This window comes from Dermacentor albipictus, chromosome 10 (genome assembly GCF_038994185.2).
Source record: "Dermacentor albipictus isolate Rhodes 1998 colony chromosome 10, USDA_Dalb.pri_finalv2, whole genome shotgun sequence".
NCBI lineage: Eukaryota > Metazoa > Arthropoda > Arachnida > Ixodida > Ixodidae > Dermacentor > Dermacentor albipictus.
This window is the reverse complement of record NC_091830.1, coordinates 8,618,385-8,639,185: the sequence shown is the minus strand read 5'-3', so window position 1 is coordinate 8,639,185 and position 20,801 is coordinate 8,618,385. Positions and strand designations below refer to the sequence as shown.

Genomic DNA, 20,801 nt, shown 5'->3' with positions numbered 1-20,801 from the left:
GCTAGGGACAGCGGGCAAGTGCATTGTGGTATGCGATTAAAGCGAAGGCATTTGTGACAGATTGTGATTGCACTTGGCACCCCAGTGCCCAACGATGGCGCAAAGAGCGCAGACCGCAATGCGGGCTGGTTATCGCGTTTGAATCGTTGGGCACTGTACATCGACTAGTTGCCAGGCGCTTGCTAGAACCCGCAAGAAACTGCAGAAACGGCGTAGAGAAATAAGTGCATGCGCCACGTGAACGTCACTCCGCCCTTAAATCGTTTGAGCAAGGAAAAACAATAAAGCGCATACCAATGCGACACAGCCAGGATCACAGCTCAATCGTTGACGAATCAGTTTCCTTCGAGCAGTTACATTGGGAGATTGAGTTCCCCGTAGTTAGAACACACTTTAAAAGATTGGCCAAACGATTCAACCGTTTGAAACGTTGCTTGCGTTTGACGCTTACGAGCACTTGTTTAAGAAATATTTAGAAAAGGTCGCACTTCATTCACCCACGCACGTTTAGCTTCTGTTGATTGGAGCGAGCCATAATGTTCCCATCATTTTCACCGAATTTCTCCTCGGTGTCAGCTAGCTCTTCCTCTACAGGTCGATAAATTCACACAGTTCCTTAACACACTTATAACGGTCTGGAACGCTTGCTTAAATAATTTACTTCAAAGGCCATAATATACTTGCAAACGTAAAACTTTGCCTGCGCATCATTCATGAGCGTCCACATGCTTCCACTAAATGTAAATATAAACAAGGTGGCTTGTTTAGTCCACCAAAGGCACCCTCTTAATGAGAACTTCCTCCGGTCACCGGGTTATTACAGTCAAAACAAAGTGCAGTTCGCATTGGAAAATAAAACGGCACTTCACACGACACACGGCTTAATTTATATTTCGTGCATATACACTGAATGTGTCCGAGCACGGCACACGCAATATGTAAACACTTACAGCATTGATCATAACGCACAAATACCACAGCTGGTGCTCCGTGTGTCTGAAGTGGCCATGATGTTTTTTGTCTGAAACTATGAACACTTCCACAGTTACGGAGTACGGAACGTTGCCTCCATAAAACGATGATCTCTCACTGGGAACATCTGCAGCTGTAATGCGAAATAGTCTTGTTACGTACATGCACTGGACCGAAGGGCCTACAGCACACGATATAGTTATCATGGGTGGCAATAAGTGTGAAGCCACTAGGCTAATAATTGAAGCTGAGCAAATTGACCATTTCTTTGTCGCATGCATCGGTAAATCCTGCCTTTCTTTGATTGAAAACGAGCGAAAATTTCTAGGTATTTCTTTACGGTTTTTGTGTCTGCTGAATTTGTTTTTGTGCTCTATCTGGTTTAGTTTGTTTTTTGATTATTAAGGGCATTCACGTGATTTGTAATGTCGTTTCCTGAAGGTACTTTAGTACGACTCGAGAAGGAAATAAATACCGTTGCTGATTAGCAGCGCCTGTGTGACCACCGTGCTTTATGTTGCCCTCGTGTTTCTTTGTACTTGACTCACTTTTGTGTGGCGAAATGCTCAGCGGCGTTGTCATGTTTCGCTTTCAGTTCCACAAGTTCCTCAGGTATCATTTACCGAAGATTGCTATACACTGACATGCTTGAAAATTAAAGTTGATGAACGGCGTAATCTTATCAAAAGTATAAACCACTCAAGAATATTTCAATTGAAATTACATGCGCATTCAAAGACCAAACCTAGCATTAAGAAGATTTTCTTCAGCGCATCATAGGGAAGTTTATCTAAAAAATAGAGAGTTGTAGAATAGGGGCCCCGAACGATTTGGGGCCCCAAAGAAATAGCGTCGAAGCCACTGCGCATGCGCGAGACACGAAATGCTTTTGAGTTTTGCGTTGGGAACGCTATTTCACCGATTTAGCGGGAGCCTAAATCGCGGCCCCAAAAGCTTTGCGTCAGCAATCATGGCGGCACTCATCGAAGCGACGACTCTAATCTAGCCCCAAACTGGGTTCGATTCGTGGTAACACGTGAAGTTCGCAAGCTGGGAGAAGTGACTGCGGTTATCGCTTTCCCTCAACTAGTGTGTGTTATGAAGACTGATTCATTAGACGCCGCTGATACCGAATTCGGTTGTGGAAATTATGGCTCGTAGGCCTAACACGTCCAAGCTTGGCTGGTGGAGGCACGTAAAGTTGGTTTGCTCAGAACTTAGCGCAACTAATTGTTTGCTGCTTACAGAATAACCTCTAAATTCTAATTAAACTCGAATACACGCAAGTCAAAATTGCAATTCGTATCATAAAATTGCATATATTATTTAATTATTTCTAATAGCTTTTCTTTGACGCCGCAGTGGCGCTGTCACCGCAAGACGCTATCCGCAAACGCAAAGCCCTATTCTAAAGCTCTTCACTCCTGCGTGCCCCAACGCTAACACCCGCAAAGCCCTTTGGGGCCCCTATTCTAAAACTCTCTAATGGCGCTAGAAATAAGCCTCACCTTCGCGTCTGTAACTCAGAGTTTTGTCCAACATTTCCTTCTGCTCAATTTCGTGGATCTCATGAGGCACCACGCCATCTTCAGATCTCTCAGAGATCTGCGTTGGCTGGATCCTGTGTCTGGGTCCCACTAGTCCTTCCTTCAATGTGAAGGAAAAGAATAAATCAAATATTAAATCAATCATTTCTTAAGTTCAAGTGCTTTTACGTGCAAGGAACTCCCAGCTGATTATGGCGCGCGTCATACAGGAGGACCGCGGATAAGCTTTGACCCCTTGGTAATTTTTTTCAACATGTGCAAAAATCAAAGAAAAAAAAGAGTTCCTTCATTTCGTCCCTGTTTAAATCCGGCCAGTGCGGCAGCGTTCAAACCAACGACTTCTAGCTCATCAGCACAACGCCATACATATTCACTGAGATAACAAGGCGGGCAAGATAAAGCAAAGGCCGCAGGATATTTAAGTTTAGACTGATGGAGCGAGCCATATAGCGGACGCTATAGGCTATCAGTGCTTTACGGGCTAAAACAAATTAACTAGCAATTATACGCCTGCTCATAATAAACCAAACCAATCACCAGGCTTTTCTTGTGAGCGTAAATTCAGCTAGTCGCTTTATTTTAGCGCTGGTTCAATTGTAGCAGTCGGAGCCATACGAAATATGAATTTTTTTTACCCGGACTTTTTCCCCAGTGGCATAAGCATATTGTGCTGGAAGCGTGTATGTTAAAATATGTTGGGGCATGCATTTTTTTTTCTTACCATGCGGACACCGTTTTCTGTTGTGGTCAGCATGACAGAAGCAATTTTTTCTTCGTCTTCGTAAAGATGTTTCTCAATATCTTCCCCATTGTACTGAAATCAGTCATGAGCTTGGTTGAGAGAAAGCATAAACTGAAGGTTTTCCGTGTTTTCAGAAATAAAGAATCGAATACGGTAAAGACGGAAAGCTGAGCAACTTCGTAAGGATTCCTGGTTTCAAGTGTTACGCGTAAACACATCTACAAAAACCTTTTTCGTTCCCCAGTTTTGAAACCTTTGTGTCTGTGCTTTTAGACAGAATATTTCAAAGTTATAATCACGACACCGATTCAGTTTTTCACAGCGATAACTCATAGTTACAAGTTTATAGCAGAAAAGCTTACATTGAGTTCATAAGAGTGGCTTGTTCGGCTAGCTGGTGCATGATTATACTGGAAGATTGCCAGCAAACTTTAATTGAGTGCTTACTCACAGGACTACTTGAAGAATCACGTTCATTTGTGTTCGTGTATTAGTGTTTTTATTGCACAGTGGACATGACATTATGTTACTTAACCCAGCATTCCCTACAGTCGTACCACATCAAGAAAAAAAATGACATTTTGACCTTCATTTCTGACTGCGAAAAGTACAGGTGTACAAACAACAATGAAAAATTATATGAGTTATCACTCTCGGAGTGTGCGAACATCCGAAACTTGTAATAACGAATAGAATATTGTCCTATGTTATTCGAACCCTGAATCGAATAGGAGAATATTCTATTCGTATATAGGAATCCTTTTTCGAATACTTTTCACATATTTCAAAAAGTCCACTGCGCCAAGTTAAGCAAAATGTTAATAAAAGCACGGTACATTTTCACTCCCGTGGGCATAGCGCAGACATGAAGCATCATAACTCGCGAAGTGTAGCAGGCGATTTCGCTTATGTAGCCGTACTTCAGAGGCTGTTCAAAGGCTGTTCAGAGGCTGAAGAGTTCCATGCATGCAAAGGAACTACTTTCTTGCTCCTAATCCTCCATTTAACATTTTAATAAACAGCGCTTCATAACGTACTACGTAAAGACAGAACCTTGCTAACGTTAAGATGATTAGGATGTGAATATTATTTATAATAATCGTTACAACGTCTGCTCATAATTCGAAAACTATTCCATCCGATTCGGTTCCCACACTATTCGGTCTCAAAAATCATTATTTTCACACACACACACACACACACACACACACACACACACGCACACACACACACACACGCACACGCACACGCACACGCACACGCACACGCACACGCACACAAACACACACACACACACGCACACGCACACGCACACGCACGCACGCACGCACGCACACACACACACACACAAACACACACAAACACACACACACACGCGCACGCACGCACGCACGCACACACACACACACACACAAACACGCACGCACGCACACACACGCACGCACGCACGCACACACACACACACACACACACACACACACACACACACACACACACACACACACACACACACACACACATATATATATATGTCGACCTTTTGAGGGTGATAACCCACAAAAGGCCGAGAGTGGACGTATGTTATCAGAGTGTCGATTCAGTGCTTTCCGGCGAAGGCTCCCTTCTAGTTCCCGCGTCAATACTCCGCAGCCTGAGTGTACCTTCTTCCCTGTCTACTTCCGCCACGCCACGGCTGTTGGGCCGGCGGCCTTTGAACACGTGACCGCTACAGGCTCACGAATAAAGACTTCTGAAATTATAAGAACACTTTCAACAATTGATTTGTAGCTTAGAGGTTCGCCACTGTATGCGTTCACGTTTGAAAAGTTTCAAAAAGCGGAAACTTTCAGAAGCTATAATGCTGAGCGGGTTATTTGCAGTAAAAATTCGTACCATTCCTCGAAAGCAGCTTTATATGCTCCGATGGCTTTTTTGAACTCCCACTGTCCTAAACATGTATATTTTAACTGCAGAAGCTGTTTTTCATCATTTATCGCTTCCGCTTCACGAGAACTATACGTCATCGTGGTCGGCATGGCACGCCCAGCCTCCCTGCTTCAGAGCGACCCAGCCGCCATTCCTGCCCCATTTGCCCTGTTGGCGGAAAGTGAGTCGTGTAGATATTAGTAAGCCTTCGTTTCACATCGGGCAGCAATGTGCAGGCGTTATCTCGACAGTGTTCTTGAAACTGCTTCTCAATATCAGTGAATGAAAGCTTAGCTTATGGTTACACGGCAGGAGCCTTGTCATGGCACTGGCGTGGATAGGCGTGGCTTCAGGCAGCTGTATACTTTCACCTTCGTTCATATTACTCATGCTATAAAACGACCGCAGTACTCATTGACATAAACAAGTTCACCAATGCGTCAAAACGCTTTATTTTTTTGACTGGTGCAAAGTAAACGGGGACATGCGCCTATTGCCCCACACGCGTCAACTGTGTCCATCACAACGTGCTCGACAGAGGAAAAATTTTATTTCAGTGGTTGCTGAGCCTCTGCAGAATCGCCGGCAATGACAGCGCAGATGAAACTGTTCACTCGGCTCATCAAACGCATCAGCGGGTGTCTATACCACTGTCAGTAATGGATGCTGAGCGGAAACTTCAATCACTTTCTTGCCACATTGCACTCCCATAATGGAGTTCACCGAGTTTCACTTACTCGCACTTGCACTCTCTCGACCCTAACTCGTGAGTTCGGCTGCTACCGGGACTCTCCCGTCGCGAAACAACATCACTTTGTCACGTGTGATTGGGCGTCGCACTTACAAATGCATATTCATTCCTTATGGGAATGACCAACAGTGCGGCAATCAATTTGTGCGAGTTTGCTGACACTCTAGAGCACCTTCTGTTTCATTGCCCATCCTCTGACGCTCAACGACGTACTCTACAAGCTAAACTCAACCAGTAATATAACAGAGTGCTCTCGGAGGAAAAGATCCTCGGACAACGGTCTGTGTACTCTTGCATGCGAAAGGCCAGAAGAGCCCTTCGGCCCATGTTGAGCGCTTGTGACAGTTGACTTTCCTCTGCGACAGACTCTGTGAATGACTGACTCTTTATTATTTTCTTCTCTCTCCTTCATGTCTATCCCTCCCTTTTCCTTCTGCCGAAGTGTAGGGTAGCCAAGCGGGCACGTCCTTGGTTAACCTCCCTAGTTTTCTCTTTTGTTTCTCTCTCTCTCTCTCTCTCTCTCTCAACATGCCCTTTAAGGCTTAACGCTCAAGATCGAACAATTTTCTCAATAAACTTCTGTCGTCATTTTGCATGACCGTTTTGAGTGCACGAGCCCGTAGGAACGTCTCTAAATGGAAAAAAGTTTTCTCCATCTGTCTGTAGAGCTTAGTTCCGGCTCACAATCCTTCCTCCACCTTGCAGGCTTCGGCAGAACTGATCTGCCGTATTTGAAGGAGTGCTGTCACCTGTATACATACGACATTATTTTAGTTGAAGGCAATACGTATGCATTTGATATTGTATCATGAATATAATATTTACTCGTTCTGTCCCACTGTATCGACGTAACACCGAAGGAAAAATCGGCCAAGAAACGTTTATAGTGATTTTTTGGTCAGCTGTTACTTGAACACAGCAATAGTCGTAAAAGGGAAAACTATTCTAATCTGATTTCATTTAGTCTCCAGGTCTCAAATTTGCTGTGCCACCGACCAGAAGCATCGGGCGGTGACCCACAGCATCGTTCGAACACCTCAGTCAAACATTCATAAGACGTCACTGTTGTTTCCTTTGAAAACAAATATTATTGGCTGCCTTAACAGGTGTTGGCTACATATTTATATACATATACGTGAAAGAAAGCCCGCGAAATACGAAAAAGTGTCGCTTCACTTCTTAGTACTTTCCCGCCTTTCTGATTGGCTTGGAAACCTTTTGATAGCATGTATTGAGCAACACTAAGCTGGATCGGCAATTTTCTAGGATAGTCTGAAATGGAGGAAAATTTTCTTTTCCATCAATAATACAATAAGATGATGGAGGTAACAAGCAGAACATGCACGGAGTATTAACCATAGGCAGCTATTGCACCAACTAGGGATTGCAGGCAAGTGAGTAAGACGATAAGACGCTTTCTGCAACCTTTTAAGCCATTTTGATTTTGCTTTGTTCATCGTATACTCTCTTGTCTTTTCAATAAAAAGTCGCTTGAAGTAGCGCTCGTGTCCTTTAGACTTTTTAATCATGTGGACGTTTGAGCGACATTTTCGTCTTCTGTCGGCACGACTCTTCAACGTGGCGACATTTAAAGCATTGTTTTATATTATAGTGGTGCCTGCCGTATCTGTTGTAAAACGTAGGCGTCTTTAAAACTTCTGAAATTAATGATATATTTTGAATCCATTCGCTTTACTATATTTAATTAATCGTATTATTCAGGTTTTCTTTTGCAGTTGCTCTTGTGTATTTGATGGTTATTATAGTTATCGTTTCTGTGAAAGTGATACTTGATTTCACAAGTTTTGCACAGCCACGTCTACGAACCCAAATAAGTTTCCTGATGCTAGTGGTGCGAAGACACACCTTGCAGTGGTTTGAAAGTTTGAAAGTTTATTTAACCTAATTAACGTATACAATGGCAAAGTATACACTTTTGGGACCCAAACTATTTGTTAATGGGTCCCTGCCGAATGTTATTAGAAAAAGCACTTCGATGGCAGCTGTTTTTTTATACTGTAAAATCACATAAAACTGAAATAGCTGAATAAGTAAATAAGTTTTACAGATTCTTCGAGCGATTTCACTTCCAAAGGTCTCAATAGCGACATGCCTTCATTTACCTCATCTGTGTGAAAGGTCAACGTTTTCAAATATAAATATAAGTACGCATAATAACGACACTTTTAGGCAAAGAAAACGGTGAACAAGGGCTTCAGATATTCTGTAGCAATGGGTAATTAGGCAACAGTATAAAAGATATTGTACTTTCTTACTTCCTAGGCTATAGTTCACTTCTTGCAGTTGCCGAATTGCAGTCGGGATGTGTCATTAGTAGAAAAAAATCATAAGCTTGCTTCTGTTACTCGCTCATCAAATACATTGGCGTTACGCTTAGGTTCGTCTCACCTTAAGAGAGGTAAGCTTTTTTTCCTAAAATGCTCATCTTGAAAGTCGATTCACAATTCCGAGAGCCTGAAGGCTGGATATCTAGGATCTGCTGCTATTTTCACAATTCCTACTCAGTACTGAGCAATGACCACTAAAACTTCTGCAACTATAACATGTTCAATAAAATAATTGACTTGAAGTCTTCTAAAGGAGGAAAATTGCGAGCACTTCAGTGCCATCACTAGAGCCTCGTGGAAGCTAGTGGAACTGATGGGCGGTAGTGTTGAGCACATATCTGTTATTCAATTTTTTCTCCACCCTCTCCTCAAAGTAAATAAATAGTTAAGCAATTATTTGTAAAAACTTGCAAATAATAAGTATAGATAAATAAATGGCAGTCTATTGCGGCACGAAGATGTCTCAGGCTTGATTGAAACCACCGTCCAAGATGGAGCGCCACTAGCTGCCGCTGGGGGCTGGTGACGCCGCTCTAGCACGCGTTCGAAACAAAGTGATTAGCGAATATTGATAAGATATATAAATATCCAGTAACTATCAGACCGTTACTGATGTCTGCTGCCACTAGTATCGCGTTGCAGTAAGGCGACATGCGATTATCATAATTACACATTCTTGAGTGAAATATCTCTGGCTCTTTCTATAAAATTCAGAGCCCGTATTCACAAAACATTATTCAGCTAAAAGCGCTCGTGCCAGCCAATAGTGAGGTAGGAGCTATTATGAGCGAAGGCAATCAGCCAATGAAAAATAGCACGTATGAACGAAAAGCTTTGCGAATTTGGCCCCAGGTGATATACCAACGAAGATAAAGAAGTCCTGATACTAGTTTATTCTGAATAGTTGCCGTTATAGGGCCTCCTTGTGGGGTTTCGAAAACAAGTGCACATTTCGTGAGATCGGGGCAAGTAATCATAATAAATATTTCACTACAGTAACTTTCGTAGTTTACTGACATTCACTACGTGCTAAACTCACGAATCGCGTGACCCGGCGTCCGTCTTCCTCCGTCAGCACACGGATTTCACCGGCTGCGACCGAGGATTTCCTGAGGTTCAGCGTGAGGTCGTCGTGCACGTGGACCACCATCCTACCGTCGGAAGACCTCTCCTCAAGAAGCCTTGGGTAAACGAGCCTTACACTGCCCTCACCTGCATGACAAAGGCTATGGTCACGGTGTGTTGATGATGATGTGCTGGGTTCGATAGTGCAAGGGCCCATTCTGTATAAAAAGTGTATATGTATTTCCACTCGGTATGTTCACATTGGATATATATTTTCTGTAGATATTAAATGTGATACGAAATTCGCTGCGCCCACGACATGAATTTTTTACCGTTCGATTTTTTTAGAAAAATGTAAAGTCCCTCGTTGAGCTAACAAATATTCCCTTTTCTTGTTTCCCCATTGACATATTAAAAAACAGACCTGGCAGTCTGCACAGTCTCACCCGCTTTGCGTGCAAGAAGGACAAAATAACCAGCCAAGTCTTCTATATTTGCAATTCATTGAACCATTGTCAACTCAGTCTAAAGCTCTAATCGCGCATTGGTGATTTATGTCTCAAGCTGTGCGGGAGGAGAATGGCGTTAGCTAGGCAAACTTAGCTTTGGATAGCCAGGCCTATAATTGCTCCGCCCGAGCATCTTGTTCCGACTTGCAATAGACAAACTTGCCGCACAGTAAATAAATGCAAAAGGTGATTAATTAGCACTGACGCTGCAAAGTTGTTTGAGAATTCTACTAGACGCAGAGAAGATACGGAGCCTCTGCTCCGACAAATCAATCCACATCCATTCAGCGGTCAGTCCGACTACATTCAGTGGCTGCTGACAAGAAATATGTACTCCTAGACGTATCTACTCGCTGAACAATGCGACCTCTCTCGAAAAACTTAAGCAGGAGTCAAAATATCCAACTTCATGAAATGCATCGCTCCTGCGGGAACACTAAGTCCTTCATGGTCACACGGAGCCACTCCAAGTTTCGGGACACCAAGAAAAACCCGTCAATCATCGACAAACTCTGGGCAGTCCGACAATTACTGTTTCGCGTCACCATTATCGGGACAAAACGAACGCACTGGCGATGTTAATAGTATCGTCTTGTGCCTTAGTCTACAAGGCCAACCTATCCGGGTTGTAAGGCTGGACAAGTCTGTGTTATGTGGCAGGCATCTGCTACCATGACCATGCTACCATGAAAGGGGCGGTTTAGACACACTGCATCCAGTCAGGCTGCAAGACAAAAGTGATTTAGATGAGCTTATATGTCAACTGATCCGTTAGCAGCAGGTACGCTTTGCACCAGAGAAGCCCACCTACTAGTGGAGTGCGCTTCGACTGACGCTGAAATGGCATACGGGTCAGGAGGCATAGATCAGTGCTTCCCCTGACTAATAGGGAATGAAAGTACGTGTAGATGCAAGATGAACGCTATACGCACGTATACTTGCATTCAGAGCCGTCCAATGAGCCCTATGTGTGGCCTGTGTGGTTTGTTAAAGTACTTCGTTAATAATGAAATCAGTGCCTACCATGTCAGCTAAATGGTTAGAATTGTTTAAAACGTACTCCCGGGATTATCTGCAAACGCATCAAAATTTTGAGATAGGCAGAATATGTTTTTACTTATCTATTTGTATACATGCATGTGCGCTGGTATACTTCTTTATTTGTGGTCCATTCGACACATTTTTTATGCTGCCGAGTCGCCTTGCACAAATATCAATCGATAAAGCACAATGTAAAGCGCACTGCTTATATGTCTGAGGGACAAGGAGGCACTCAACACGTGAAGGTAAAGACGACCAGAGTAGCCAAAACACTACACAACTATCGTGAAGACGACACCGATTAGCCCGATCTCTAACCTTATTTGATAACATGAATTTCCGTGCTTTGCCACACAGAAATGCCTGCATGTTCTGTATGCGATCCTCGTCAGTCAACCATTTATTCATGGAGCATGCATACTCATAAAAATGAAGCCAGATATGTACACCGGACGAATCTCCATCAAATATGTCCGGTTTTAAGGAAGGCTTCCAGATCTTGATAGCGTAACAAGATATACCAGCTGCTGCTGTTGCTTCATCGGGCGTTTATGAAGGTCAAGCAGTGCGTTGACAACAGTTATATCACTTTCTGGTGGCGTTTCAGCTGGCTGAGTTTCATGGGTTAAGATTGGCCCTTTTAAACAAGTTTCAGACCCGTCTTGTTTATTGTAGGCAGGAACGGTACCTTTAGTGACGGGTTCGTCAGCTGTAAACCGGAGGCACTTGGAACGCTCCACGGAACATCAAGCGTGGTGACATCCTCCAGTGGCCCGGCATGTTTGTCACTTGCTTTGTAGCCGTCGATGGTAGTTCGTCCCTATTTGAACGCGACGTTCATCTTCTTCTCCACAGGTTCCTGTTTTCAACTGTGCCCTTTGAGCTCTATAGCGACGCATCTTATCATTGAGTAGGTGCCATACTCTACCAGCGTGATGCTACAAAGCACCAAGGAAAGGAGCTGAGGGCAGTAGGTTACTACTCTTCCACTTTTACGAAGGTACGGGAAAATTATGCAACTACGTAGAAAGAAGCACTGGCGGTGGTGTTAGCCTTGAGATACTTCAGAAGCTATTTGGAAGGCAACAATTTCCAACTGTTCACATACAACCAGGCCTTGACGTACTTGTTAGATCTATCGCAGCCGAAGGGCAGAATACCTCGATGGGTTCGCGCGAAGTACAACAATTCAGCTTTGACGTCATACATCCCCTGGGACAAAAACATCAAGATGCCGATGCCCTATCTCGACTCCACGTGCCACATGAAACCCCAACTGGAAATATAAACCTGTTATAGCTTTGAGAAGGCACACAGGAGATAAAAGCAAAGACTGGCGAATTATACATCCCGGAGACCAAAATGCCAACAGTCCTGAAGCTTTACCGCACTAGTCCAGAGTCAGGAGCGCACAACGGATACTGGAAGACATACCACAATATAGCCCAGCGTTTCGCTTGGAAAAAAAGATGAAAGAAAACATCGCAAATTATGTGAAAACTTGTCACCAGTGTCAGCTTCTTAAAGACAAGTACAAGCCCAGAGGCAACAGGGTGGTATTTCCAGAGTATTGCGATATCCCCTTCGAGGTTGTGCATCTTGATTTCGCTGAAATCAAAAAGAAGGGAGAAGGAGTTAAGGCGACGCAAGCATTCCTTGTCGCCGTAGACGAGTGCACGCGTTTTGTCGCCGCTAAAGCTGGAAAAGAAGACGCAAACTGCGTGATATCTTGCTGGAACGAGAAATTTTCAAGAACATCAGAGTCGTCGTCACAGACAAAGGCCCAGCCTTAGAAAGCGAAAAACTGCGACTTTCGGCTGAGAAAAGAAACATCACCCTTCGCATCCCAGCACCTTACCATACAGAAGCGAATCCCCTTGCAGAGCGAAAGATAAAGGACTTAAAAATGTACATACGATTATACCCCGAATTCAAAGGCGGCGGGAAATGCGCCTGGGAAGCCGCCATTGCACATCACAACATATCATATGCAGCGGGCCTGGCATGCAGCCCACATATTGCGGCATTTGGCACGAGCTCGAGGCTACCAGCGCACCACGAATTGTGCATAGTAAAACATATTGATCAAAAGGAAGATTTCAAGACTTTTCATCAGCGACAAAAATATAGAGCGACAACGAAAAAGAGTTTTGACCACAGACACTGCTCGAAGATGCCGGAGATTGAACCAGACTCGTGGATTCTGGTCCGAAAAGGACTTGATTCAGAAACGCCGTTTACAGGACCTTACTACGTCATCAAGACAGCTAGAAAGCAAGGACTGCTGAAGACAATATACTACCAAGGTTCCAGTGAAAAAGTTGAAAAGGCTTCAATCGGGAATATGCTACCGTATTATCATCGTGGGGGCCAGGACAGCCGATTGGGAGTATGTGGTGATCCACATCGCCAGCGGGGTAGTGAGAGAGAGAAGAGGATGAGGTTAGCCAGAGAAAACTAGCAATAAATGGGGTCTACCTGCAGTACCCTAGTGAAATCTTTACAAGTGAATATCCAGCGAAGCTGTTGAAAACCACCACCACGACTGCTGAAGAGGGTATGCAATGCTTTATTGCTCAGTTCCTCCTACTGCGCATTATTCAGCCACAGGAGAATGTGGAGATGCGGACTTCCCCTGTGCTGGAATTCCACGGCAATACTACCAGCGACAGCACGACGTCGCTGGTTATATTGCCTTTTCTTTTCCCCTTGCCGCTCCTCATGTTCACCCTGGTCCACGGGAATCCTTTGTGTTCACTACCTATCGGTACTCCAACAACAATGAAATCAGTGGCTAGGCTGGTTCTTTTATATATGAAAGACTAGTGACGTCACTCCCCACGTCGCAAGCTGTCGTCGCCATGGCAGCTTGCCCAACAATAATCTTTACCGGGAAATGAATGCGGGGAGCGATATTTGCCTCGCATTATCAGCAGGAGCGCTTTATCATCAATTATGTGGTTTAGATGCTTGTTATGTGCTTGTTCTTTATCGAAATGAATACTGTGCTGTATGTTGCATGCGTGAAATCAAACAACGTGTACAATTTTCGCTTCGATCGCTGAAGTTCTTTTTTCCGTGAGAACAGCGCCGCGAAAAATCCCTGCCAACTAGAGGCTAACAGCTTCTCTGTAAAAAATTCTAGAAAACATAAGCGCTACTTACGAGTTTTGAATTTTACGTTTTGAAGTTTTGAAGTTTATGAGCGGGCCTTCGAGATCACTCCTCGCGGGCTAGCGAGTGCATTGAGACGCTTGCCCAATGCCTCCTAGACAGCACAAGGACGGTGCACTCCGATCCGTGACGTCATACTACCTTGCCCGACTGCCGTAGTAGGGTTCTCTTGCGTCGGCACAGAAGTGGTGTGCTCCGATTGTTTGTCACATTTATTGCAGTCACGTGATGTTCGACCCTTGCCTTAGCTGCTGAGTACACCTCGGCTTTCTTTCCTCGCAACGACTGCGGCCGTCAGCCACAATCGCTCATTAGAATCGAGAACATGCTACGAACGACGGAGCATCACTTTGGTGCGAATACCCTTCACTCTTCAGACGACTGTCCTGATGGCATCACTCAGCAAATGTCTAGTCTAGCCAGGTAGATTGTCCACGTGGTTCATATATGTTGTGCGTATTTCATCTTGAAAAAAAACTTGTCGGATGTGATAAAAATATCCTGCAAGGGCAATGTTGCTTCGAGCGTCATCTTGATCTTGTCACGCTATGTTACCGAGAAGACGCTATGCCGTTAGTGCGAACACTTCTTGGTTGGTTAAAGGTCATCACCTGTACGCTACCAGTGGCGAGGTCAGCAGCACCCGGGGCGGTTCGCCCCTCACCCCCTTCCCCTCCGCATCTCCTAGTGACGCCACCCTAAGCCACTCAGCATTGAGGTTAAGGAAATGGAAATCAATTGAGCTAATAAATAACGGATAAATGAGTCGGTAAGTCAATCAGGCTATCGATCTAACTGAAAAATTATTCTAGTTCTATGGGTGTCGCTATGCCCCTTATCACTAGTATAGTGATTCCCATAGAGCAAGAATCATTTTTCAGTAAGAGCGAATAAAGATACCAGCTTACCTTCCACACAGAGTATCACTGCAGCCACGAAATAGACAAAGCGGAGCATGCTCCAATGCGTCGACCGATAAAATGTTCCCATGGTTCTCTTTATCTTCTCATGAATGTGAGTTTAAACTGCAGACTCCTGTGACCGACCAGCAACAATTTATTTGCATCCGCAAGCGGCGCGGCGCGCTTGACGGCGTGTCATTTGAGGGAGAGGTGTCATTACCGATCCGTCAGCTTACGTTGAGACACGAAAGATTGATCCTCGTGCTTCATGGCATTTACCTTTACCAAAAGTAAATTTATTTATCACAGTTCAGAAACCTTTCTTTCTGTTTTCAGTTCAGTGATGAAAAAAGTGACAAGAACAAAAATAAAATCACATGGCCAGGGGTCAACGAATAATTACCATACCCGTGAGGTGCTTGACATTCGAGAACGCTTTTACGTTTACTTATTTGCATAAAAAGCATACAGTGCAATAGGTACCGTTCCAACTTGAACTCGAAGGTGCAAGCCGAAGTCGTTCATTTTTACTCACGTATTGAAGATGCTGATTTTAAGTTCCCTGAGTAAAATCAGTTGTTTAATCAGTACAGGCCACCTTTTTAGATTGTGATTCAGAAGTGAAGCCGACGCAAGAACTGTGGCGACGCCGCACGCAAAAAAAAATAATTATAAATAAAACACTGCAATGTTCTGTATGCCTCCTCTTGTCAGAAAATCTTTATTGAAAATTGATTCGTTAAAATATAAAAAGAGCAGTATTTGTATTACTACTAAAATGTACAAAAAAGAAGGCCAACTGACATTTTTCTAACAACCCACACGTGCAGAAAGAAAAAAATAACTTAGTGTAACGTCTTAGATACTAGCAGAATCACTCTCGTTTAGAGTTTTCTTTCAAGACGTTGAGATCTACACTGCCTCCATGCCTCTGTCATGGCGTTGGTAACGGCAGTATGAACACATACGTCACCGCTCTTGTCAAGCAACGTGCATTCAAATGAGAAACTTTCGCATAAGTTTTGTCGCAGTAGTAATCAAGACGTGTGAAGCTCAGTTCAGTGTTTAGTTTTAAGTGTTTTGTGTTCATTATCAGTCGCTGTAAAAGGCGACATCTCACAACGTTACATGGGCTACGGGAGCGAAAGCGAATAGCGCACGCCCACATGTTGAGGGAGTCTCGTCGTCGGATCACAGCATACAGGACATCGGAGACATTTTATCGCTTGGCGTTCACACAAGCTATCTCGAGGAAGTTCGTGGCACCTAAAAGAAAGGAGTTATGAATGCAGTCCCTATGGAGCAAATAAACCATATATGCGAGATATAAAAGTATGGTAGGCTGCATAATGAGCACAGCTGCAGTGAGGCCCTTGAAGCGTCTTGTGCGTGCTGCCGAGGGTGTATATGAGCGCTGGAGCGCGCAAATGGTGTAATAAAATACACAAGTTACATTTGTTCAGGCAACAGAAAGCTTCCATACCTAACTCATGTTTCATATGGTGGATGTCTTGCGGTCAAATTTTGCAATCGCGCTCGCTCCCTGTGCGTAGCGAACCCGATTGCTTTGCTATGGGTGTTTGGGTACTAAGGTGAAACATCCATAGTACTAAGGTGTACTGAGGTGGGTACTGGAGGAGCCCGAAACAGTCCTGCGTCGATTGAGCCCGCCGGACTCGTAAAAGGTTGGGGCTCCGGCGTTTGCGCTCCGTGTGTAGACGTACACATTCTGCTGTGGTAAAAATGGGTTGGACATCCCCATGTGTTGGTACCCGAGTCTCCGCGCCATTTCTGGACTTTCCATCTTCGACGCAGGAGAGCCATAGCCAAGCAAGTGTGAAACTTCCGCAAGCCATTCCGTACTTGTAAGGCTTATAACCTTTCCCTCTTTATTTTATTTTTTAGGAAGGCATACAACGGCACAATCTTCCTTTCTATGCCTTCGTCGAGGGCTGTCGCAGCCCAGCACCTAAGCAAGCTGGCGCACCTTATGACATTGCATAAGCGGCGCACCTCGGACTCTCGCCGCATCTGCGCAGCTGCGCCTGTTACTTGCTCTTACCTGAAATAAAACAAAAGCGCTGTGTCGCTTACGCCTGGGCGTTGCATTCGCCAAAGCATGTTCATTTTTTATTGGAATGATTTAGTGAGCGAGTAAGAACTTTAGTAATTGAAGGCGTGAAGGGTAAAGGACGCTAAGCTTAGTAGGCTGCCAGGTTGTGCCTCTCTATGACATCTTCAATGATGGATGGTCTCGAGTGCAATGCCTGTGGTGTCAAGGAGACCATAAATCATCTCTCGGGCTACTGCTGCCTGTCCTTTCAAAATGAAGCACTTTACCTCCGCACAGTTCTAAACTAACCAGAAAACTCTTGCTCAAGTAACAAAATTTTGGTGATGGCCTCGCGCATGACCACTGCAAAAGGCCACAAAAACGCTGCGGTGATTTCTCAAGGCTATCGAACTGAGGGACTGTTAACTGTTAACTGTTAATGTTAACTTCCCTACCTTTCATCTATTCTTCTCCCCTTGCCTTCATATAACTCCTGATGAGAACAGGTTTACGTTTGATGGATTGCACATACTATGACTGAGTGAGCTCTTTGAAACACTATTCCCACTCGGATCGACAAGCGTACTGCCGAGCTATGCCTCTCTGAACGCTGAAGGAGAGGGTAAATTTAGTATCGACGTCATTATGCGTGACGCGACAGTGGCGCCATCTGCACACACAACCCATGTATGATCTAATAATGGCTTCTTTTCTCTAAACAAGGATACCAGTGTAAGGTGTGTGGGTAGTGCGGTCGCACGGATATAAGCAATAATAGTATAACACGTTTTCTCTACATGTGGGTTTGTCCAGCGGTCCCCTCGGAACGAATTTAAATACTGTTCACATAAAAAAAAAACTTGTAGTTCTCTAAAAAATTGCCAGAAGTTTATCACTGGAAAGTGCACCGTTTCAAGTCCAACGTGGACAAAGTTTGATGTTAACTTTTCAGAAATATTCCAGTGATTTCTGAATGTTCCTTTCCAAATTGATGTAACGAAAACAATTTCTCGTAATTTGTTAAGTAATGTACCGAGTCACTCATATAACGCGTTGTGCATTTTTGTGTCCTTTTCCTTGTATATTGTTTGGCACTGAATAAAAAATTAGTTGGCTACGCATCGTTTTGTCTATATTTTTTTTTGTTTATCATCGTATGCGCTGTTTTGCCAAAATAATGTGCTATCTTTGAGCGCTTTAGATACTATACGATGTAGACTAACAGTATAAGTTATGGGCACGATGATACGGAGTATTAAGTATACTACTTCTGTATTTTTCGTAAATCACACATGTTTGTGGTCGTCAGTCAAAACTTTGCTTCCAACAGCTGGCAGTTTTTGTTTTTAGTGTAGTAAATTTCTTATAAATTTGTTAAGCGTTTGCCAAAGTCGACTATCTCTACGTTTCACATGCAGCAGAGTTAGGGAATCGGAGTTTGCTATCAGTAAAGTTATCTCTTAATGCGCTACCCGAGACGCCAGTAGAAGGCTCCCTGACGAGTCAAAATTCGTTTTAGAGAATTGGAGACGCTGCTAGTAGTGCCGGTATAAGTCTTTTAGCTTTGTGTGTTACGGGTTACGTCATACTTAATAATACGTGATGCGGTAGGTCCACTGCGCGAACGTCACCTCTCCGCGGCACCGCAGTACATATACTGAGAAGTCAATGTTTCAGCATAACGTCACCGCGTACTATGCTAGATCATAGACTTAAACTAATTATATTGATAACAGCTAGGCTTTCGAAGCGTTACGTATCGCAACGCTAAAGCTGTTACGCAACCACGATAACCGGCGGTAGCCGTCGCTACCACCGCTCACGCTCATAGTGCACGTCGAGGTAACCCCTCGCGATATCGTATGGCTTACCACATAAAGGTAATCTGGCCTCTTATAGCTGCATATTGTAACAGCAGCCCACAAAGATACGACGCATAGACGGCGAAGCGTGTACCATGCATTGGGTGCGGGGTCAAGAACCCCAGGTGGTCAAAATTAATCCGGAGTCCATCCTTACGGGCACGCCTCATGTAACTAAATCGTGGTTTTGGCGCGTAAAACCCCAAAATTGAAAGGGAAAAAAAGATGGAGAGGGCCACTGAACAATCACAGGTTCGCAACTGAGCTTTATTCATACTCCACGAGCGCGCCAGAGGTAATCTAGATCCTTTGTATATGCGCGAGAAAAAGCACGTGTCACCTCGTATAGTACCCTTCCTACAACGAGCTGTCGAGGTAGGTCAGTTCTTTTCTGCAACAGTAAAATTGAAACCTGGCTGTTGCAGTCAACACGTCTGCTTGCAACCTGAACTGCTTCGGCTATCAGCTTCGCGGATACTGATCCCTGTGTTTCAATAGCCCCTGTATCGTGCCTTTTTGCGCTATTGCTACAAAATGCAGTGATACCTACTCGCCCATTGAAGGCGTCTCAATGCCTCTGGTGGATCTCGGTCAGTGTAGAAAGGAACCCCTAGAATTACTGAAAACTGTGAAGTCGCTTATTAACTTGACTGTCTCTAACGTACGAGTTCCTCAGATTTACACTTATCTTGAAAGGCTTATTTTTTTTTACTTTTAACTTTGTCTGCGTGCTTCGCCATCTTTCCGACTCCTGGGATAGCTCAATGAAAGGCTGTAGAATAATAAATAAATAAATAAATATTCTTGTTAATAACATTTTTTGTAGCCTAGGGCGTCTGCCTCCTTCTAGAACTTGCGTTCGTAATGGCCATGAGCGTCAGAACAGTAATATATGCACTTCTTGTAAGTGCACCATACTTTACGTGTCGCTGTTCTCACCTGGATGCGAAAGGCAACGTTTTTCGTTACAACTCCCACCACCACGATGTGCGGGAATTTATCTGGCAGAAATAGATCACGCCAGGCCGTCAAAGGTGTAAAGAATTTCTCACGGCAACGTCCAAAACAGTAACATTTGCTCGGTTGCCGACCAGGCTCGTATAATATTCACTGAATGTAAATGTGATTCCTGGATGCGTTCTCTTCACAGAAAACCCGTTCTCTACAAATTTCCAGCGGGCATATTCTCTGAATATGAAATTTTATAAATGGCGTGAGAAACATTTGTCCTAATCTAAGTTCCTGAGCAGTTCTTATTTGCCTGTAGAGCGAAAGGCGGGAGAACATCACCGTCAGTAAATGTGGTTCAACCACACTAGTCGAATCAAAGCGCTTACACACAAAAACAAAACGAAACAATTAATGCTTTTTTATTTAAGTAATTACCACAAATTATCTATACCCATTCACAGATGTAGTATACAAACTAAATTATCTCATCGAGACCAGTGCGCGACATATGTGAGTGGATCTTAAACTGCAATAAATATCCCTACAGGTGTCATTTAATATATACGAACGATTCGTAGAATTCCCGAATATGTGTAGTTTATAAAGTTTATTTTAACTGTAGTCGCATTTATGTGGTACAGAGAGGGCATTACATCTATGAGAATATTTGAACCTAAACGTTGGCTCACCTAACCTTTCGTTAAAATGTCGCGATCGCAAGTGTACTTCGAAATTTCCAGTAAGCATAGTCTGTTCCGACAAAAGAATGAAGAAGTGAGCCCTATGATCGAAGAATGGTACATCATCGATAGCCGCAGCACGTGACTGAGTTAGCCCTCGATCATTTTGCACAAGAAGGAATAGTCATGCCTCGGCAGTTATCTTTCGCGAACGCCCGCACGTGTCCACCATAGACGGGTCGGCGCTGCCTTCCCAACAGTATGCGCCAGTTAAGCTT

General features: G+C 44.0%; 1 protein-coding gene across 1 annotated transcript in view; it reads right to left on the bottom strand.

The window, feature by feature from the left end:
* Window positions 1–15,257, bottom strand: part of LOC135920382 (venom metalloproteinase antarease TserMP_A-like) — a 36,664-nt gene extending 21,407 nt beyond the window's left edge. The window contains exons 1-5 of the mRNA XM_065454635.1: window positions 14,984–15,257; window positions 9,326–9,498; window positions 3,241–3,333; window positions 2,481–2,619; window positions 951–1,105 (exon numbers count right to left, since the gene is read on the bottom strand). Coding sequence (XP_065310707.1) covers window positions 951–1,105; window positions 2,481–2,619; window positions 3,241–3,333; window positions 9,326–9,498; window positions 14,984–15,065 — 642 coding nt within the window. The 5' untranslated portion in view covers window positions 15,066–15,257. The remainder of the gene's footprint in view (window positions 1–950; window positions 1,106–2,480; window positions 2,620–3,240; window positions 3,334–9,325; window positions 9,499–14,983) is intronic.
* Window positions 15,258–20,801: the final 5,544 nt, after the last annotated feature.